Source organism: Seriola aureovittata, chromosome 6 (assembly GCF_021018895.1).
Source record: "Seriola aureovittata isolate HTS-2021-v1 ecotype China chromosome 6, ASM2101889v1, whole genome shotgun sequence".
Taxonomy (NCBI): domain Eukaryota; kingdom Metazoa; phylum Chordata; class Actinopteri; order Carangiformes; family Carangidae; genus Seriola; species Seriola aureovittata.
This window is the reverse complement of record NC_079369.1, coordinates 19,413,183-19,435,763: the sequence shown is the minus strand read 5'-3', so window position 1 is coordinate 19,435,763 and position 22,581 is coordinate 19,413,183. Positions and strand designations below refer to the sequence as shown.

General features: G+C 40.5%; 2 protein-coding genes across 2 annotated transcripts in view; one reads left to right on the top strand and one right to left on the bottom strand.

The window, feature by feature from the left end:
- hmcn1 (hemicentin 1) overlaps positions 1 to 10,432 on the top strand; it is an 80,724-nt gene extending 70,292 nt beyond the window's left edge. The window contains 25 exon segments of the mRNA XM_056378753.1: positions 72 to 206; positions 302 to 492; positions 598 to 679; positions 920 to 1,066; positions 1,069 to 1,188; positions 1,302 to 1,472; positions 1,580 to 1,750; positions 2,094 to 2,264; positions 2,436 to 2,606; positions 2,798 to 2,968; positions 3,364 to 3,534; positions 3,627 to 3,773; positions 3,920 to 4,057; positions 4,239 to 4,360; positions 4,510 to 4,747; positions 4,938 to 5,000; positions 5,159 to 5,278; positions 5,385 to 5,519; positions 5,628 to 5,741; positions 6,009 to 6,134; positions 6,280 to 6,408; positions 7,622 to 7,990; positions 8,166 to 8,285; positions 8,392 to 8,518; positions 9,236 to 10,432. Of these exon segments, the coding sequence (XP_056234728.1) occupies positions 72 to 206; positions 302 to 492; positions 598 to 679; positions 920 to 1,066; positions 1,069 to 1,188; positions 1,302 to 1,472; positions 1,580 to 1,750; positions 2,094 to 2,264; positions 2,436 to 2,606; positions 2,798 to 2,968; positions 3,364 to 3,534; positions 3,627 to 3,773; positions 3,920 to 4,057; positions 4,239 to 4,360; positions 4,510 to 4,747; positions 4,938 to 5,000; positions 5,159 to 5,278; positions 5,385 to 5,519; positions 5,628 to 5,741; positions 6,009 to 6,134; positions 6,280 to 6,408; positions 7,622 to 7,990; positions 8,166 to 8,285; positions 8,392 to 8,518; positions 9,236 to 9,602 (4,016 nt within the window). The 3' untranslated portion in view covers positions 9,603 to 10,432.
- A 1,939-nt stretch (positions 10,433 to 12,371) lies between these two features.
- On the bottom strand, positions 12,372 to 18,142 carry arpc5b (actin related protein 2/3 complex, subunit 5B). The gene is made up of 4 exons (XM_056378040.1): positions 17,867 to 18,142; positions 16,098 to 16,170; positions 15,542 to 15,718; positions 12,372 to 14,795 (listed from the first exon to the last, which is right to left on the bottom strand). The coding sequence occupies exons 1-4, from the start codon at positions 18,004 to 18,006 to the stop codon at positions 14,733 to 14,735; spliced, it is 453 nt and encodes a 150-aa protein (XP_056234015.1). The 5' UTR covers positions 18,007 to 18,142; the 3' UTR covers positions 12,372 to 14,732.
- Positions 18,143 to 22,581: the final 4,439 nt, after the last annotated feature.

Sequence of the window (22,581 nt, the reverse complement as noted above, 5' to 3'; positions counted from 1 at the left end):
TAGCTGTGTTTCATACATTTTAACTGTGTTTTTCTCATATTGTCTTTTACTGCGTTTTGTGAATGCTGTAGTTCACTACGATCATATGAACGGCCGCAGTGAACTGGTGATAGAGAAAGTGAGTAAAGAAGATTCTGGCACTTACACCTGCGTGGCAGAAAACAGTGTAGGAACCATCAAGTCACTGGGCTTTGTATATGTGAAAGGTAAAACCACGCTCCCATGACACTTGTTTAGCTCACAATTTGACCACATAATGTCAAGGCAAACTTTTATGATTTATTTTTCTGTCTGCCTTCAGAGCCTCCAATCATTGATGGGGATCTTCACTCCAACCGGATTGAACCTCTGGGGGGCAATGCCATCCTGAACTGTGAGGTTCGCGGTGACCCCCTGCCCACCATCCAGTGGAGCAAAAATGGAATAAACATCCAGATCAGCAACCGAATCCGTCAGCTGGACAATGGCTCTCTGGCAATCTATGGCACAGTGGTAGGAAAACATGTTGAGACTGAGACCCTTTATGTATATTTCTATATTATATTTTTCCTAATTATGATAATGAACTGTATTTATTTTTTATTCCATTTTATACAGAGTGAAGATGCAGGCAACTACATGTGTGTGGCAACTAATGACGCTGGGGTGGTGGAAAGAAGTGTCACACTTACTTTGCAGAGTGAGTGTCTGTCTGCTCTGTGTCAGTCCTATTTAGTATCAAGTCTGGCATTTCTAGATGAAAAGAATGTGAAAGTTATTACAACCTAAAAGAGTTCTCCAGTGATTTAATAATGCTCTTTAAAAAATGTAGTGACATAATCAGGTGTTATTTTTACCCCTTGACTGGTATATTGATTTTGACATGTGAATTAAGTAGAATTAAATGTAAGATCACATGGTACCACCCCTCTGCTTCCAGGAGCACCCACCATCATTGTGGAGCCAGCTGAGACAGTGGTGGACGCTGGCACCACAGTTGTGCTCAACTGCCAGGCAGAGGGTGAGCCTACACCCATGATAGAGTGGTCCCGCCAGGGGCGCGCACTGCTGGGCATCAACCGCTTCTCCACCTGTCCAACGGTACCCTCAGGATCAGCAGTGCCCAGAAGGAGGACACGGCCGAATATGAATGTGTGGCGAGAAACCTACTTGGATCTGTACTGGTCAGGGTCACTCTAACTATACGAGGTGAGCTGTACATTATGGGTCTTTTCAAGAAGAAAGTACAAGGAAACAAATCGCCCAGACTGACCAAATGGCAAATGATACCTCGTGCTAATGTGGATTTATTTGTTTTTCAGTACATGGGGGCTACTCAGAGTGGGCAGAGTGGGGTCCTTGCAGTGTGTCCTGTGGTGTCGGGGCTCAGAAGAGAGTGAGGCGGTGTAATAATCCTCTACCTGCCAATGGAGGGCGTCACTGTGCAGGACTAAACACAGAAACACGCAGCTGTCAGGGAAAACCTTGTCCAGGTGAGAATGATTTTAAGAATTAGAGGGAGAATAATTCAACCTGTTCTTTCAGACTGTGTGCTAATGGTGTGTGCTGTACTGAAACCTGTAACTGTGTCCTTCTTCAGTGGATGGTAACTGGTCAGAGTGGTCTCTGTGGGAGGAGTGTTCCCGTACCTGTGGTCAGGGCAACAGAACCAGGATCCGGACCTGCAGTAACCCTCCAGCTCAGCATGGAGGCAGGACATGTGAGGGGAAGGCAGTGGAAGTCATCATGTGCAGTGTCAGACCCTGTCCAGGTGAGCAAACACATACATTTTCTAGAAAGAAATATGTGGTACGTGGAGCTATGACTGACAGGAATGTGTGTCTCATCTCACACGCATGTCCCATTCAAAGTTAATCTAAAAATTTTGTATAAAATCACACTTTTCTCAACTACCAAATACTAAAGACTTGACTTAACTAGAATTGAAAAAATAGGGTACTACCTACCTATAATATTTTACACAACTACCAGAAACAAGCTTTATTCCAGATTTAATTTGCCTTGATTCTCAATAAATAAGCTTCCATGATGCAGGACCTACATTTGTGACTGTTGGCCTGTATGAATTGACTCTTTTTTCTATACTCCTGCAGTGGCAGGTAACTGGGGGTCTTGGCTACCTTGGAGCCCATGCAGTGAAACCTGTGGTAAGGGTATGCAGTCCAGAATCAGGCTGTGCAACAACCCTCCTCCAGCCTTTGATGGACCGCAGTGTGAGGGCACAGACACCCAAACACAAGTGTGCAAGGAGAGGCCTTGTCCTGGTGAGGGGGTTAGGGATTGTACTTCATTCTAACATCTCACTGAAAAAGATTTTAGTCTATATCTATATGTCTATTCCCCAGTTGATGTAAGTTTCAGTGCTAAAATCAGGTCTTTAATATTAAGGTCTAGGTGACTGATCATCCTGTTTCTTCTTTTCTTTTGTCCTCCAGTGGATGGGAAGTGGTCATCCTGGGTGAGCTGGGGAGCCTGCAGTGTTTCCTGTGGAGGCGGGACCAGACAGAGGACACGTCTCTGTGCCAGCCCTGCCCCTCAGCATGGTGGCAGGCAGTGTGAGGGCAACGATGTACATATTGACTTCTGTAACAGTGAGCCATGCCCTAGTGAGTCATCTTAACTTTTACTTGCCCTTAGATTGACAAATGCAGCACATTTTACTCGACAGAAAAACATGTTTTTTTTTACTATATCTGTATATCTATTTGTAAAAATGTCTGCCTAGTTTCATGGTTTCAGGTCATATGCATATGACTTTTAGCTTTTCTCTTTTCTGTTCTGCCCTACTTTCTGTCAGTCAGCGGTAACTGGGGTCCATGGAGTAGCTGGGGCAGCTGTAGCAAGACATGTAACGGAGGTCAGATGAGACGCTACAGGACATGTGACAACCCCAGACCTGCTAATGGTGGGAGGGCATGTGCAGGTGCAGATACACAGATACAGAGGTGCAGCACAGCAAACTGCCCTGGTGAGTCAGCTTGTTTACAATTGTGCTGTGGTCAGGGGTCAACAAAGCTCAGGGTGTAGATGCCTACAAAGCTCTTGAAGTGAAAAAAGTGAAATTATATCTAAGTGCACTTCAAATAAGTACAACTAACTGGTTTTTGCATTTCACGTTGTGTTCATTAAGTGTTGAGAAAGATATCTGTGACAAAAAAGGGAAAAACAAATTTAGAGATAGATAGATGACAATGACTGTCTTTTTTTCTTTGTTCCAGCATATGGAAACATGTGGAATGTGTCTTTAGTCAAGAAAACCTCAGTTGTTCAAACTGTATTTCATCATTTTTAATGCACTGCTGCGTGATTTGTGTATGTATACTTACTTACTTACTTGTCTATTTCACGGGTGTACCATTGCAGTTGATGGTAACTGGGGTTCATGGCAGCCATGGGGGGAATGCTCTGCTTCCTGTGGAGGTGGGGAGAGAACACGTGTCCGACTCTGTAACAGCCCGTCTCCTAGTAACGGGGGCCGTTCATGTCCAGGAGACTCCTCACAGCTCTCCAGGTGTAACAATCAGGCCTGCCCAGGTAAGCCGGTTCTTCAAAAAATAATGTATGTGTGGTTGGTTTTGTATACACTTGAAGCATTTACACTTAATGATATCATCTCTCTTTGTCAGGTGGGCCCCAGAAGGCACGAGGTACCATCATAGGGAACATTAATGATATAGAATTTGGCATCGCCATCCTCAATGGCACCGTCACAGACAGCAAGTCTGGTGGCAGAATCATCAAGGCCACAATTTCTAACATTCCACGGGTATTAGGTCAGTTTCCTTTCGTGCTTTTAGACATGATTTAGATGTGATTCCTACCTCCACCGAACTAGTGCATCTAGTTCAAGTTCTCTTAATCGTTCTATAAACTCTTATAGTGAGTGAAACGCCACCTTCTCCTGCCTTTTCTATTCAAGGTCCTGCAATGAGAAAGCTCATCTCCATCCTGAATCCTGTTTACTGGACCACAGCACAGGAAGTAGGAGAGGCTGTCAATGGCTACACGCTAACAGGAGGCGTCTTCAGGCGAGACACACAGGTGGAGTTCGCCACAGGTAAAAATGGACTGACTGGGTGTGTCTGTGCTTATTACACTCAGAGTGCGTCTAGTCTGTTGCCTGTTAGCTGCCTTTGGAATCGTGAAGTATTTGTCCAATGGCTGACTGATGATGTTGATGTTTAGTGTTTGTAGGTTGAAGTATGACACACATCTGTGCTGTTTCTGGATGTTACCAGGTGAGATCCTGAGGATGACCCACATTGCCAGAGGCCTGGACTCAGATGGAGCGTTGTTATTGGACATCGTAGTGAATGGACACATCTTACAGTTGCCCTCACATGCTGACATTAGCATCAAGGTACAGAAATAAGCAATATGTTTTTACGTATGTTAGTAAAACAAGACAAAAACTTTGGCATATTTTAACCAATATACTGTAAACTGTAATATACTGGAATTATACAAAGTTCCTTCACGGCTGCCTCACATGTACTGTGTTCATTGCAGGACTACACAGAAGACTACATCCAGACGGGCCCAGGGCAGCTGTACGCTCAGTCCACTCGCATGTTCAGTATCGATAGGCAGAGTGTGCCCTACTCTTGGAATCACACCATCTCCTATGACCCGTCCAAGGGCAAGATGCCCTACCTGGTGGAGATGCTGCAGGCCACAGCCATCGGTTCTCACTACCACCCCCTGGAGGAGGTGTTGGAGTTCAGCATCCAAGCCAGTATCACCAAGGGTGAGGACACTGCTCTCTGAGGGGACTGACTGTGGGAATAATATTTTAACTGTTGGTGAGAGATGGACTGATATGGGCTAAAATATTACATTCTGTATTTTTCCTTTTGTTTTTTTGCTAGTCAGACAGTTATTCTTTTGTAAATGTAATGTAATGTAAATATAATGATAAAATGTTCACATGATTCCAGGTGAACGCAGTAACCAGTGTCCTCAGGGATTCACTTTGGTGTCTGCCGGGCCCTACTGTGCAGGTAGTGTCTTTTGAAACGTCTTATGCCATTCCTATTCAATAAGAATCAGTTAAACAATAATGTATTCAGTACAGTTAAAAATCTATTTATTTTCTCATTGTATGATCAAACCTGTTCTTATTATTACAATGTTCTTTTTTATGTATCATGTGCTGCAGATGAGAATGAGTGTGAGGTTGGGAACCCCTGTTCTCATGCCTGCCACAATGCCATGGGCACCTACTACTGCTCCTGTCCCCGGGGCCTCACAATCTCAGCTGATGGCAGGACCTGTCAGGGTACACAACAAACGCATACATACTGTACCTAGATTAAATGTACGGCTTATTATTAAAACAGCAATAGGTCATTGTCTAATTAATCTTCTGCTCTCCGCTCTCTCAGATATTGATGAGTGTTCTCTGGGTGGCAACATGTGCCATGATGGACAGGACTGTGAGAATACTATTGGTTCTTATCGATGTGTCATGCGTTGTGGGCGTGGTTTCAGGAGAACAGCTGACGGCCTCAGCTGCACAGGTACATTAACGAGCTTTATTTGTCAACTAAGTATTTTTTAATTGATTTGTGTTTCCAATTTCTTCAAATTTCTTAAAGCTGATGTGCAATGTGTTCTCTGTTGCTCAGATGTGAACGAATGTCAGGAGTCCAATCCATGCAATCAACACTGTCTTAACACCATTGGTAGTTATCGCTGTGCCTGCGAGCCAGGATTTCAACTCAGGAATCGACGCTGTATAGGTGAGACCCATACTCCTCTCCAAGGAATTCTCCACCTGTAATTTTCAACATTAACGTTACATCTGGAACCACAAACATCACATATATTCTATCCAAAACAAGTATGCATTCCAACTGGATGTTCAACCTCAAAAATCAAATCGTTTGTATTATAGTGTTTTAAACCTGAACCTGCCCTCTTCTCAAAACTTTTCTGGGAAGAAATAATTCTAATTATACTTTTGATCCTTTGATTACACCACTTCTCTTTCTCTCTTTTCACCTCAGATATAAACGAGTGCAGACAGAGGGTTTGTCGTTCAGATCAACAGTGTAAAAACACACGGGGTGGTTACACCTGTATTGACCTGTGCCCCAATGGTATGACCAAAGGTGCCAACGGGACGTGTGTAGGTGAGTGTCCAGCCACAATTACCTTAGTAAGCAGGAGAGAATCAGCTGATGAAAAAATTTAAAACAGTACAAACTGAGAGATGTCAGTTTTGCACGCTGAGTTACAAAAGCTGGATTTATAGTCGAGCTTTGGTCTGTGTTGTAGACATTGATGAGTGCAGAGATGGCACCCATCAGTGCAGATACAACCAGATCTGTGAGAATACCAGAGGCAGCTACCACTGCACTTGTCCACGTGGCTACAGATCTCAGGGAGTTGGACGGCCATGTGTCGGTATGTACATCCTTCATGTCTTCTTTACACCATCACCACTTCATTAGGAACAGAAGTTAAACACAAAAATAATAATTTATGACATATAAAGGGCTTCTTTAGTATTGATTAGGCAGGTGATGTTTACACAGTCTAATGTATAATTCTTTTTAGTTGAGGATATTTATCAAAGCATATGTCAAGCAGTTTGAAACATTGCTGCCTTGCACTTTCCATCAGCCCTCTTGCTTCTCTTTGTGTGGGTGACTCACTCCTGTTGAAAGTCTAAAATAACTCTGCTGTCATCTGCAGTGTAGTTCAGGCACTATATCCTGACGCTTGCTTGCTTACATTTTTAAAATGTTGCAATGGAAACTGCTTACTAACCCCTAACATTAAATGCAAATACCTTTTTTATTGCAGAGATCTAATGCATGGTGTTATGCTGTCCAAAAGGTCTAAGTTGAGTCTAAGTCTCCTTGTCTGCACTGTCAGAATAGAGTAAGAAAAAGGGTGAGAAAGCACTACATGAAGGGAAACTGAAAATAAATGGTTCCTCGTTCGATGCAGTGAACATAAAAAGACCAGCACCATCACCTAACAGTTGTCTGTCACTTTTTCCTTTCACTCTCTTCCAATTCAGATTTTTCAAACCGTTACCTTTATGTTTGAATCTGGCTATTTCCTGGTGTTGCTTTGTATTGGTGTATATTCCCTGTTCCCCCTGTGTCATCATTAACCCTGGACGTTGATGTCTGTTTTTGTCAAATACTGTTTATAAGTATCTGCCATGAACTGAGTTTTGTACCTGATATCACATACAATCTGATATCATGTCTTCAGATAAATTGTGAACTAGATCTGAAGTTATTTCCTTCACACCAGCGCTTATATTTGATATGGGAGGAGATAATATCAGTCTCTCATTCAAATTAAACAAATATTATAGTCTCAGTGTTATAGTCTCAATACATTTCTGTCTTAGAGACATGAAAATGTATTGTTGTGCAGTGGGGTAATTAACATATCCCCTTTCTCCCCCCCTCATCCTCATCTTTCTCCTCTATTTTCATGGCCTGCACCACCTCATTTGCTCTTTTCATATCCCTTCCTATGATCCCCTTTTTTTCTCCTGCATTGTTTTTGTACCTTTTTCTCCCCCCCCCCCCTCTTTTCTATCACTCTGTCCCCTCTGTCTTTTCCTGGTGCTGGTGTTTCTTTGTGCTGGGGGCAGACATAAATGAGTGTGAGCGGCTTCCTCAGCCCTGTGCCCACCAATGCATCAACACGCCTGGCACCTTCAAGTGCACCTGCCCACCGGGGCGCCAACTGCTGGGTGATGGCAAATCCTGCGCTGGTCTGGAGCGTCTGCCCAGCTATGAAAGTTTGTCATACGGCTACCGCACATCTCAGTCCTCTCCTGAGCGCAACTCCTACCAACAACTGTACCACAACTTGGCCTCTCAGAGCTACCACTCCTACACAGCCGCCACAAGGGGGCGCTACAGGAGCCGTAGCCGCAGAGAGACTCGCACACATTCCTCTCAGCAAGGCTTCCTCCCTTGTCAGCAAGGGTTTGAGTCCAGGGGTGGTCGCTGTTTAGGTAACTATGGAGGACAGGCAGGGTTGAGATGAGGGAGAGGATGAAACTTTCTCATTGTGTTACTGCTGCTCAAGGATTTTACTGTAAATATGGACTGTAAGCTTGAAATATGTTTTAATACATAATTTATATCTGCATCATTCTGTGTGTGTGTGTGTCCGTGTGACGCCAACAGACATCAATGAGTGTGAGGTGAGGGATGCCTGTCAGCATGAGTGTATGAACACACCAGGGAGCCACAGGTGTCTCTGTCCTGCTGGTTACCGCCTCATGACCAATGGCAAAACCTGTCAAGGTGAGAACCACCATCTACTCCCTGGATCTGTCACCATCATTGTGTGACCGGTTTCATATTGTACCACAGCAGTGCCTTTGTGATAAGCTGTTTGTTGTATCTGCAGATATAGACGAGTGTCTGGAGCAGAACATCCAGTGTGGAGCGAACCGAATGTGCTTCAACATGAGAGGAAATTACCAATGTATTGACACACCCTGTCCATCAAACTACCAGAGAGATCCAGCCACAGGGTAAAGCTCCACAGAAATACATCTACCACTCAATTAGGATTAACCCATTAATGAGCTCAAGAGGGACCACAAATTAAAATAATGTTCAGTCTTAGGGACTCAGTTATGGAGCAGTTTGTATTTTTGGATCATTTTAAACTACAGGATTAATTCTGGCCAGCTCCCTAGCAGAATTGAGAATGGTGATCGTTGGGACTGTGTTTTCTGTAATACAGTAGTTTCAGTGAAGGCAAATACACAACCATGTCTGTGGTTCACCTGCAGTAACTGAGACTTTGTTTCTACAAATATGCATTCCTGCTGAATTTTGAAAATGTCACATTTTCAATGCTGCTACCAGCACTAACGTGATATAGCTGACCTCATCTTAAAATAAAACTAACTTCATCTTAAAATAAAAAATAATGCTTGTCCGTCTTTGGCTATGTGGGGAAAATGGTTTTTTTTTTTGTTGTTGTTTTTCGTGTTTTTTTTTTAAGATGGATTTTGTTGAACTGGCCCTTTAAACAGCATGGGTCATTTGAATTGTCATCATGCAGTATTTGTACATGCTGACTATGCCAAAGCATAAATGTTTTTGAAGATTTTGAATAATTAAATAATAGGAAAAATAATTTTTGGTTTGTTTAATTTGGTCAAAGTAAATCTTGTATATGTGGAACTACTTCGTTTCCTACCTTGCCCCACCATATTCAACTAAAATTCACTTTGTTGTAGGTTCTGCCTGAAGAACTGCCCACCAAATGACCTGGAGTGTACACTGAGCCCTTATGCCCTGGAGTACAAGCTGCTGTCTCTTCCCTTTGGCATCGCAGCCAATCAGGACCTCATCAGGCTGGTGGCCTACACACAGGACGGAGTGATGCACCCAAGAACCACTTTCCTGGTGGTGGATGAGGACGTCATGTTACCTTTTGCCCTGCGAGACGAGAACCTGAAGGGTGTGCTGTTCACCACACGGGCACTACGAGAGCCCCACACATACCGTATGAAGGTCCGAGCCCTCTCCTACAGCGAAGACGGAGGCATTGAGTACCAGACGACCTTCATCGTCTATATCGCCGTCTCTGCCTACCCCTACTGAGAGCACTTTAAATGATGTAAGAAGAAGGTGCGGTGATGAAGCGCATCCTCCGCATGCAGCACCACTGAGAGAGCGGCGTGGTGTGAGTGAGTGGGTGTGGTTGTGGAAAAGTGGCCACATCAGTAAACAGACTGCAAAAAGACTTATTCTGAGTGTGTGAGAGGCCAGTGAGTGCATACAGCCCTGAAGACATAAGGAAGTAGAATATAAAACAAGCCACTGGAGGTTAACAGGAGGCTTGGATGAAACTGGCTATTAATTGGCTCTAATCCTTGTAAACCTCACTTCAGTCTGTCAGGACTGTTTGTTCATATATTTGATATTTTGTCCCATTCAGAGTTATTTATAAGATCAACAAGATTTTGCTCCTCAAAGCCAAAATGTCCACGACTGGCTCAGAGTGAAGGCTTCAACCCTGCCTAGGAAATGCTAGTCACTTATTTCCATCTACCTATTATTAACTTATTGGGAAGTGCTTGAACATGAAAAATGGGCAGTTCCCACTTTGTATAGCCCTCGTATAATCAGTCACCTAAGTGGAGTTGTGACTGGTCAGATATGGTGCTCATTGTGGAGATAGAGAACTTGACTGTCATGTATTCTACATCCTCAGGTAGCGGCCCATTATACATACAAGTGCATCAGACAAAAACCCTTTCAATCATTACACTGATTACATCATGAGTGTGCCATAATGCTCCATCCAATAGTTGATACCAAGATGTATTTTATTTTTATGACTTGTACATATGTTTTTTTTTTCTCATAATGTATTGCCATACTGTACTTATTCTATCCATTTTGTAATAAAAAATTAATAAATGAATATACACTGAAATTAGGTGGAATATATGTCTGCAGCACTACAGCATAAAACAGCCCTGATCCTTATTAAGATGACTTTATCAAACTTCTAGTTACACTTACAAATGACCTAAAGATCCAATTTAGTTATACGAAAGTTCTTTAATTTTTTTCTGTTAATTTTTTTCTGCAGCAAAACTTGTAGTAACAAGACTTGTAGTCTTCAAGCATTTATTTATTTAAATACCAATTAATTTGTCAGATTAAAAACAATTAAGGATGAAACAATAGGAAAATTGGCCCCCCGTGGCCCTCCCCACATTCATTAACACATAGGGTGAGGTGGTACAGTGCAGTGCACAGCGTTCAGAGAGTGACCTCCCAGAATTTCCTCCACTTAGGAAACCACGTTTTTCAGGTTAAAAAGGCCCTGACAAGCAAAGAAATAAGGCCAGGGCACAGGTGGACTGGCTGTAAATACTTCCGGATCAAATGCGGGTCTGCTGTGAAACATGAGTTTTTAAAAAAAATTTACCTGCCACTTCCATCTCCACGCGTGCATGTTATTTGCCAGTAGTAGGGATAGTTCCTAGGCTGAATTCCTTTCAGTCAGACCATGGAGCCAAAACTGATATGGCTTTTCCGAGATGGAGAACCCCATGAGCTACTAAAGGACTCCGGCTTGACTCAGAACTGGTTCTTCTTCTCCTAAGTAAGTAACTTCATGGCTACTTAATGTTACATGTCTGTTTTCATTGGTGACAGGCCACAGGAGGCGTTATAACGTTAGCTTATTTGCTGTTACCCATTTTTCAAATTTGTTGACAACTGTTGCTATGGCTAGCTAGCTTGCTGCCGTTGAGCATATCACTGCAATGCTAGCGGTGGCTAATGGCTGTGGCGGGATTGGTTTTTGTTGGCTCTCATATACTTAGGGTGAATTTTATTTGTTGTTGTGCTTCTTTAGTGCGTTTACTGGCTGCTTTCACTGGCTTTTCAACACCTTGCAGACTGACAACGATAAGGGAGGGGAGGGTTGTGGCCGAAGCAAGGCCGGAGGTTGTGTTCCGATTAAGAGTTTGTTTTGATCCGAGATGCTGGTGGTCTAGTGCGACATCTAGTGGCAGTAACTATTGGTTACAAAACCTTCAAAGACAATTTATCTTCACATTAAAGTTTCAGATAATGAAGATGCATGGAAAGTAGGGATGCACGATATGCAAAAAATAATAACATTGCGATTATATTGGCAGGTATTGATTGCGATTTCAGTTGGAATGTTCGTTTGTGAATTTAATTTTCACTGAAAACAATATAAAAATGATTGGACCAAACAATCATCCTTTACGTCTGGAGAATATGATTTGTTGACCGGGCGTCTTTGTAACACCACAACATTTATGGTGCTAACAATGCAAAACAAAGTTTACTCATTTTACCTTTTATCAAAAAATTGTAGCTCCTGCAATTTGGATACTGCACTTGGCCATATTGCGATTTTGATTATATTTCGATTAATTGTGTAGCCCTAATGGAAAGTGATTGCAAACAAAATTAATATGGACTTGATTCTTCTTGTTTGCACCCCTAATAAATGTAAAAAAGATGTGTATCAAATCTATCAGAATCACAATAGGCTAAAACCACAATATTTTTTAATAATGCATTTTGCCTCAGATAAGGTATTATTATCACAACAAATACAATCACTCCAAAAGATGTCAGAAGGCTGGTGCTCACCTCTTTCTCTGTGCTGCAGCCATCTAGGATCTACTCTTCTGAATAAATAGCTTCTATCTAAGTTTGCAAGAAGTAAAAGTGAAGGATTGTAACTGTTATCTTTCACATTAATGTAAAATTTCACCTTTAGCAGTTTTAGGAGTGATAAATACAGCCCTTGACTTGTATTCACCGTACTAAGTCTTAATATGTAAAACAGCATCAAACATCACAATAAAGTTATGATCAGCATTCATACCTTTTTATTTTTATTGTCAAAAAAGCACAAACATAAAAAAGGAATATTCGAGTAAGGCAGTTTGTACATCAGTTTGGTATGTTTCCTCGTCTTCTCGCCCTCAGCTAGAGGAGCATTTCTGACTAGAAAAACATGAAGCAGAAGAAGTTCTACTTTTGTAAAACTAGCCGTTACTGCATTAGAAAAGGTATATCTAATGTCTGGATGTATCATCACTGGTGACAGTATTCAAACATGACAACCCATGTCTGAATATCAACTGGTGATACACTCATGAGTGAAACACAATGCTGACGATGCTTTTGCGTTTTGTAAAAAACAACATCCATTGACAAAATCCATGAGTAACCTTCACTCAGTGTTTGATTGGAGCAGAAACAAAACAGTATGTTAGAGTTGAATTCCTCTATCACTGTCTAAATGAAGTTGCTTATTTTCAAAAAAATCAACTTTTTGAGTTGTAACACACTTTGCTTTTGTGTTCATATGTAATGTACATGGTTATAACTCCACAACTTTGTTTTTTTTAATTGTTCTCTAATATAGAAGGGCAACTAAATCATCCATTAATTTCCAAGAAAGCAAAATAAATCATTTGGCAACAGACATAATCCACCTCATAAGGCAGATAAAACTTTCCAGTTTTCCTCTTCATTATATAAAATGTACGGGAATTAAAAGTATATCTGGTCGTAACAGTATGAGTTTCTACTGCAAGATAATACTGTGTATGAAGGATTTGTTTTAAAAATCCTACAGCATGAATGTTAACACATTCAGTACAAAAATCACAATTTTTCCAGAAGTGACACAAAACATGTACAAAAGACAGGTATGAAATGCTTGAGAAAACACTTGAATCTCAAAAATGGGATCATGCAAACTCTATATGTATTTTTTTACGAGACCAAAATATTTATTATATTATCTCTCTGGTGTTTCATTTTGATTGATTAGGGGTTTGGCCTTGAGGCAAAAAAAAAAAAAAATCATTACTATAAAACAATAATGAAACAAAAAGGAAACTGTATAATCCTAGATTATCTTTTCTGTTGAATACCAAAGTAAAAAAAAAAAAACCTAGAAAGCATTCTCAGGGTGATGTCATTTCCTGAAAATATGAACAGTACCCGCAGAGCTACATGATGCCCTGGACAGTAGCAGAGGGTGCATCAGAAAGTCAGACATAAACAGGATGTGAGGAGCAGTAAAGTAGGATTAATTACAGTGGTGGTGGAGATGCATCGTGGGTAATAATCCTTAACTGGGGCAGCAGGCGGTGTAGAAAGATGGCTGGATAGATAGATGGATGACACCAGCCCTCCCCCTTACCCTTCCTCCCCTCCCCAGGGGGAGGAATGACGACCCCTGTGAGCAAATCCACCACCCTCCATCTGTGACTGTGCTTTTCAGGAGACTCCCACTGCTAAAGTGTTACAGTGAGAGGCAATGAGAGGATTTACAGACAGAGAATCTGGCTTTTAGTCCATCAGGAAGTCTCTGCTGCAGAGAAACCACAAGAGAATAGTGGAAAACAAACGAAGAGAGAGGTTTCCTGAGTGAAGAAAAGCTGAAAACTTCTGCGTGTTTGTGTGGAAGTCAGTGGAGAATAGATGACTAGAAGTCATGCCTGTGTTTGAGCATACGAGTGTTCGTATGAGTGTATGAGTGTGTAGGTACAGTGTAAAGCAGTGTTTCTCAACCTTTTTGGCTTGTAACCACTTCGAACAAAGGGGGTCTACTTGTGACTCCTTGTTACATGTGCATTTGTCAACTGGTTTTGACCTGTTCAAATGAAAAACATTTTTTTCCTTGTCTTATCTGAATTATTTTAAAAGGCCTGGAGGTAAAATGATCCAGTGATTCACAAAAGAGTATAGATTAGAGAAAAATCTAAAAAAATAAACAATTATGTGTAGTATTTTGTCTCTCTAACTTGTTAGTGATTTTGTAACCCTCAGTTATACTGCAACTCTTAGGTTGGGAACCACTGGTGTATATAATGAGCACATATTATACAGGAATGACATGGAGAGGGAGGATAAAAAAAAAAATCAGGGAAGCAGCACAGACACATGGGGTGAGAAGTTATCTGTAGCACCCTGTGAGGAATACGATTTAGTAGGCTGTGATTGTGCGTAGGAGGAAACAAGAAAACCTATTTTTAACTAAATGTGACCCAGATATATATTTTTTTAAGTACAGCCTTGAACACAGCAGGGTCACATTGGGTTAAAAAATGTTTTTCCTTTAGCCCCTATACCATCTGTTTTTTTATTACATGAACAGTACAGTAAAGTGCTCCTCCCTGTATCTGTCAGTGAGTGAACTAGTCCTCCATTCCTCTTTTAGACCGTCTTCCTCGCTGTTAGTACCCTGACGATGCTGCCCACTCCTCCGGCTGCTAGAGCCTGGAGACACAGGAGGAAAAATATGATCAGGCTATGTTTTAGTACTGAGGCAGAGTCTCAAGTAATCTCTGTTAGTTCATCCTGTGCTTAGAATTGTGGCATTTTGTGGTCACATTTTTTTTCAAACGTTCGGTCTCTGATTGGCATTAAACAACAAACCCCTGACATTTTTGGGGTTAAAAGTAAATAAACTGTTGCCATTTAAAACCTGTTATTACTTTTCCTTGACGTGTTATAACAAAATAATTTATAAAGCTACATCTAAGAGACAACAACATCAACAACAACTTTACGTTTGAAGTCTGGTACCTAACATTTCTAACGCCTTCGTCACAAAAAAAGCTCTATGTCTTCAGACCAAAGACTTGGACCAAATATCAGCTTGTCTATCAAGTCAAGGCAGTTGAATATCAATAAGGGATGAACTGATCCAATTGGTATCCGTACCAATCAAACAATCAAATTAATTAATACAGATTTTCATTATTGTCACTATCATCATTAAATTCTTTAATCTGAAGTGTCTAACCCTAACCCAAAATGACACAATTTCATAATTATTTTTAGAACAATATAGTTACACTTTTTTCAAGGCTGGAAAGAAAAATGTGCAGTTAAATGATCTGAAGTCACAACTTAATGTTACTGTACATAATAACGATCCTAATAGGTTCCACACTGAGGTTTACAGATGTTACCAAGGGAAAAAAAATGTCCGTCACTTTATGATCATATCAAACATTTACCTTTTCATGCCACTGCAGTAGGACCGCACTGCTGTTTTCTGACGGCCTCTCGAAGCCTTTGTATATGTATTTCATCAGCAGGTCCACGCCGTTCTTATCAAGAGACTGCACCCCTTTCTCAATGTCACTGCTCTTAAAGGCGCTGAGCACCTTGAGCACCAAACCCTCAGCACGATCCTGGTAGAAAGAGGGAACACATATGAAAACCAGAGTTGCTACACAGTTCACTTCATTACTAGCCAGGTTCCAAAGAACTCAGATTTTATTCAATTATGCAAATAACAAATGTATAAATAATGAAGTTTTAAAAAAAATGGCATTTTCTTCTGGTTGTCACAGTGAGTAGTTTGTGGCCTAAGCCTTAAGCTCCACATCAAATTTTTAAAAGAACCATGGGTCTACATCTACAGAAGATGACATCTCTCATGTATGTTTCCAAGAAAGCACAAAATGTCAACAGTAATTTCATCACTCAAGAGTCTAAAAGCTGACAAAATGATTTATCAGAAAAATGAGAATGTGGTGAAAATTTATTGACAAATAAATCCAAACCCACCTTGACATTCTGGTTCTTTGTGTTGATTGGTGGGTTCTTGAGAACTGCATGTAAAGCCTCCATAAGATTTCCTGTGCAAGGGGGGGGGGGGGTTAAGGATGCAAAGTAGTAAAGCAGGGGCCCTCCCAAAAACAACAATAGCCACAAATAGCCCAAATGTTATAAATACGTCCAGTGTCAGGCAATCACAAATCTGTGTCAATGACTATTAGATTCTGACTACAATTCAGTCAGACCTCTCTGCTCATTAGCTGGTGGTTTTCTAACTGTACAGGTAAGAATTTAGTAAAGGTGCCTTTTTTTTTTTTTACTTTGGTCCTATTGTCTTTTTAAAAGCAAAACTGAAAATGTTTCATTTTTTACTGTAGATGTGTGTCTGTGGATTATGTCTGCAGGGTGAACGTGGATTCCTTTCTTTTCTTAGGTGGTTGGGTTTTATACAAGCGTACAAATGACCACTTTAAATTATAGGTTCACATTTTTGTTGAGTCTTGAAACAGTAATCACATGTCCCGATCTACATTGAAAGTGTTTCGATTGCTATAATCTCTACATCATTCACTATGTTCATACTGGCTGTGAAGAGATCCCTTCTTAGTGTAACTCAAATGTAACTAATGGGCGACAAAATCCAAAGTCTGCGTATCAGCAAAAATGCATGCTAAAAGTTGAGCAGGTGCAAGTATGAGAATTCAGTGCTGTTGAGTTAGACAAAACAAGTGAGCAACAGGCACAGTTAGTCATTTTCATACAAAATTCACTCTTCATGGTGTTACTAGGTTAGAGTGGTGAGTTAGTGGCGCATAGAGTGAATTTTGTATTTAAAACACTTAAACTTTGGAAGATACCCTCTCCATTTATCTCTCATCCTGCTGAAGGTTATTAGTAGTTTTAACTGAACTTTAAAATGCATTTTTGTACAGTACAAGGCCTGATATTGAAATCAGACAAGAATGGATCTCTTCGATTCACAGCTGAAATAAACAGGAGGAATGATTACACCAACCAATAGCTCCTTGAATGCAAGTTATATTACTGAATGTATCTTTTAATTTATCTTAGTAATATCCAAATATTTGATATCTATTGCGTCTGATTACAGTTCTTTAACAGTATTAAGCACTGTGCCATTTAGGATAGTACATAAGGGCATGTGAGTTTTGTTTTTATGTCCATATTTTCAGTATAGTAACTCAGAGAATTAAAAATGTGCATCTATCCTTTAGTTCTCCTTAGATGGGAGGTTACTGTCTTATACAAAGAGGAAGTGAAACACTTGCATGCCTTATAAGGCATTTAAGACTGAAACCAAAGGATCAGCTGGGAACTCTCCTTTCCAGAGACACTTCAAACACAACACAAGCCTCTCTGGAGACACTTGTACCTAAAATGTAACTGGGTGAATCTACAACACAAATCGTGCAACGGCACAATACAATTTCAGACCCTTCAGACAATACAGGTTTTGTAAGATTAAAAGGTAAACTTGTACTTAAACAAATGTATACTACTTTGCAGTTAATAAACTGTACATCGACAGCCTGTTGTTCCTTGGAGCAAACATCCCTGGAATGTGACTGCCAGGCAAGTCTGGACAGTGACTGGCCTAGCTGCTAAGAGCCCATTCGCGCAGGCAAAACGTATATGGAGAAAATATGCAGATAAATCGTAGCATTTAAAAAAGGCGTAGATTGGTAGTAAAGTGTGGCTGTTTCCTGTAGCAGATCGTGTATGTTATCGTACTAGCGGGGTAACCATGTAAAGGATATTGTCTGATGAGGGAGTCCACCTCTGCCTCGTCGGGACCCAGCTGGTTTTCTCCTCCGTCCTCCTCGTCCACAAATTTGTTCTCGTCGTACTCGTCTACGTCCACTCGTCTGAAGCGGGCGGACACGGTGTTCTTCGACATGTCGGTGGCGGTTTTGAGCTCTTATTATACCACGAAAAAGGCCTTTAATTTAACTGTGCTTTTCTTTGATACGGCTGTCACAGCAGAGGCAAGCAGTTTCCTGACTTCCTCCCCTTTCCTCTGTGTCGTCTGGGTTACTGTGTACACGCTATCGCCGCCTAGTGGCCAGCATCCGGAACCCGCAGGGTGCTACCTGTAGTTCCCTTTTTGGCCGGTAGAGGGGGATCAAACCTAATAAATGAGCCATCTATTTTATTAAGTCTCATGAGTCAACCCCATTTATCTTAGTAATGTTTTACCCATCAAAAATTATATGCATGAAGATATTTTTCAGTGTTCAAGGTTCAGTTTCTGAAAAGTAATCTCCTACACATTATAATCTAAATGTCATTTCAGAACTCAGAACCATCTCCATGCTGCTAGATATTATATTTCTTTTTATACCCCCCTCCTTTTTTGTTGCTTAAAACAGCCTAGTTTTCATGTTCATTAATATTTAAAACAAATAGTAGTCATTCTTAAAAGAGCAAAAAATAAATACATTCTACCCATTTTATTTTGTTTGTTTTTACTTTCAATAAAAATAGTGAATAAAACAAACAGCACATCAATGGTTTGATAGAATGAGACTTTTTGCGCATCTCACAACTTTTTAGCTTTATTATTAATATGATGTAATTTCTTTTAACTTCAATTGTCTAATCCTCCAAGTAACAGTCCAAGTACTCCAATTCTTGGACATCTGTCCACGATTGTTTTGTACTCTAAAATCAAAAAATATATGTTCATATTATAGAACAGAACATACATACATACAAATACAACAAAAAACAAACAAACAACTAAACAATATGAAATACATTTGAAATAATTTATCAAAATGGATTGCTAAAAAATATAAATATGCATCAGAATAATCCAATTCCCTTGAACTTTTCATTTTACTTGCATACATTGAAACATAGTTTTATTATTTTAAGATACAATCTCATTATAAAATTGATTTTTTAAAAAGAAATCAGCACTTAAATTTCCTTGAGCTTCCACAAAAGGATGTTAAAGACTATGATAAAAACCATTACAATAAAAATCCAGATTAGATTAGATTAACTTTATTTATCCCACAACTGGGAAATTCATTTACCACAGCAGAAAAATAAACAACTATAGAATAAACATCTATGGAAATATACAACAAAAATATACCAAATATACACTAATAAATACAATATACACAATACACACGATATGTACATGAAAAAGTGCAAGTTTGCACATGGTCAGGAGCAGCAGGAGTTGTGGAGTCTGACAGCTGCTGGAATGAAGGACCTGCGGAACCTCTCCTTCTTACAGCGAGGATGTAAAAGTCTGCTGCTGAAGAAGCTACTCAGAGACCCTACAGTGTCATGCAGAGGGTGAGAGTTATTGTTCATGATGGATGTCAGCTTAGCTAACATCCTCCTGTCACCTACTTCCTCAATGGAGTCTAGGGGGCAGCCCAGGACAGAGCTCGCTTTCCGGATCAGTTTGTTGAGCCTCTGCCTATCCCTGTCAGTGCTGATAGCCTATATTAAAGTCTTTTTCAAGTTTCAAAGCAATTTTCATACAATTCATTTATATAATTATATATGTTTTTGTAATTGCAGTATTGTGGATTGGACAGAGAGAACCCTTATTGTTTTACTTCTTTATTTGATGGAAGAAACACATACTAGATATGGCTTGATGCAAGGCTTTTGTTATAGACTAAATAATGCACACATGCACACAGGGTCAAGTGTGTGATACCCAGGCATAATATTCAAATAATTCACCTCTGTGATTGCGCAGGGATTTAGTCAGATAGGACCCAGATGTAACTTCTCCAGTGTGAGTGTGTGTATGTGTGTGTGACTGTGTGCGCTTAGTCACCTTGTCCACCTACCATTCATTGCTGTGGTGGAAGTATTTATTTAACTGGGTCTGTAATGGGGTGGTCTGTGGTGATCCCATAGACCACCACGTAAGCTCTGTGATGTCAGGGTTTTCCTGCGTCACATAAAACTAAATTTTTTAATTTTTTTTTTTTGCAAGAAGCAAGACACAACTTTCCATGTCACAAATTCACACACTAATCATTATTTGAATCAGACAATTTGGAAAGACCACAAAAAGACATATTTGCTTGTCAAACTGCACGACAACTGGGTGAAAGTTTCGGCTCCTTCCAATCTTTTTGTCCCAAAACTCACATGTGCTCATGTTAAATTCTGGCAGGGAATACTATGATGTTGCCATGGGTAACAGGAATTGGTATGGGTCTTGAACAGTATGAGCTAGTCCAAAACACACAGGCTTTTTCTCGTAAGTCAAGAAAATGGGACACACCTAAATTATAGTTTTTGCCTTTTTTTTGTTAGGAGTGGAATGTTTAATTTATTATCTACCTTCTCTAGACTGACCGTTTGCCTCAGGAAGAAATATGATAACATTAGTTAGGGTATTTCTTACTGCAGACCTCCCATCTTGATACACACACACACACACTCACTCCTACAGATATCTGTTCCAGGAAGCTCAGTATGAAAAAGTGTTGCTCACTGCACTGGACATGTACGTAAGATATAAGAATAATAAGATTGTATGGTTGTGAAACATAGGAGTGTCATTCAACCTCCCAATAACCCCCCCTTCCACTCACTGCTCACACACTGCTCTCCTGCAGACTCACAGACACTTATACATAAAAACATCCGTACACATTTTCTTTTCCTTTTCTCGCTCTGTCTTCCTTCCACTCCCTCACAAACACACATATGCCCACACACACATACACACACACAGCGTTGCGTGCATTGGTCATGAGTGTCCTCATTGTGGGCTTTGTGGAGTGCCCCAACCCGTCTGTGCTATGTGAATGACTCAGCACATCAAAAGGCAGGAATACAGGCACATACATGAGCTTCACGTGAATGTACAAATTAACAAGCACTGGAAATTTTCAATATGGAGACCATTTCCCCCTCTGCTGTTCAGTGCACATACCAGGACAGGCAGACTCTGCAGAGGAGGTGAAACTCGAAACAACCTCCGAAAAACTGTCTGTATACTTCTGATTTTATGTCAGAGCAAATCTGCAGGGCGCTGGGCCAGGTGCTTCCGTGCCAGCAAGGAGGACTACCATCACAGCAAAGTATCCTAAGCACTTAATTAGTACTCTCACATGAGAGGAATATTGCTCTTGGATGATGATTTAATTGGGGAATGTAATGATTTAGTGGGTGCTGTGTTGGAGCAGGTCTTCAGACTGGGAGAGACTGTGGGTGGCTTCTTCCTTTCTGGAAGTGAGAGTGGTTCTGGTGTGTTTTGTAACATCACACTGAGCTTAAAGTTATCCATTTAGAGCATATTGATATTACTGTACCGGTGATGCATAGGGTTTGGCTTTGAGGTTTATTGATTAACACACTGTCAGTCATCATAAGAGCCCTAATTGAATATGAGACAAGGCAGAAATAGTTTTGAACACAATCACTGACAAAAAAAAGGACACTACTACAGTAATGCATACTTGTGTATCCATGCAGACAGTTTTGGTTTTATTTGCACAAGTTTTGAGGTATCCAATTTTGAGATTTAAGTGTATAAAGGGTCATTGTACCCCTGTTATTTTAAGTTTCACTGATAAAAAGTCTTTCCTTGCTAGAGGGTCAGTAAACAGGAAAGCAGTCAGTTGAACAGGCAAGCAAACCTGACAGAGAGCAGGTGAGAGCTGGGTCAGGAAAACTTGCCAAAGCCAAACTAAACAAGGAAGTTTTGCTGATATGCTAAGACAAACTGGCACAGACAAAGAAGAGTACAGAGACTAAATACACTATGAAGGGGAAGACGATGAGACACAGGTGAAACCAATCAGGGCGAGGCAGACAATCACACTGGGGGGAGACATGAGGGCAGGAAGTGAAGAGCAGAGCATGCCAGTTTTAAGAAGATACTGTCACTGAGATATGATACCTCGCCACCTACAGTGTAGATGAATGGAGTTGCTCACAGCACTGAAAAAAAATATTTTTAAATAGTTACTAAAAACTTTGAATGGCAACAGAAATCACCAGAAGTAACTTAAAATTGTGGGGGCCTTGTAGTTTGGTGAACCAGTCCTTTAATGGTAAGTGAGAAAATGTGTTTTTAAAAATGATTTTGGTGAACCAGCCGTTTAAATGCATACACGAAAAGGTGCATTTTATGCTATAACAACTGTTTTCTATTATTAGTGATCGTGTTCAAAATCTGCTTTTGCTTTCCTCATGTTCAGTCAGGAGTGCTAAAGGAATCCTCTTGTGATACTATGTTGGGGGGCTCACAAGAGACACATCAATGAACAACGAAGTAACAGGCAGAGATAGTCTGATTTTTAGTCACTTCAAAAAAATGCTAAACTTCCCATAATGCAACCAATTGCATCTTTTTGTTAGACTCTGCCTCCTTGGTGTTACACCATCATCTTTTTAACTCTGTGCAATCATCAGTGTTCTCTTTTCAGAAATTAGAAAAGCTCCTCCAGAACCACAGAAGACATATATGCAACTGTTTTCA

What these genes read in the sequence shown, in the direction of transcription:
- arpc5b (XM_056378040.1), bottom strand. Translation starts at nt 18,006, where the DNA reads ATGTCGAAGAACACCGTGTCCGCCCGCTTCAGACGAGTGGACGTAGAC. An exon ending in GTGGACTCCCTCATCAGACA is followed by an intron (nt 16,171 to 17,866) that starts ATATCCTTTACA and finishes CCCCCCTTGCAC; the next exon opens with AGGAAATCTTATGGAGGCTT. An exon ending in CAAAGAACCAGAATGTCAAG is followed by an intron (nt 15,719 to 16,097) that starts GTGGGTTTGGAT and finishes TCTTTCTACCAG; the next exon opens with GATCGTGCTGAGGGTTTGGT.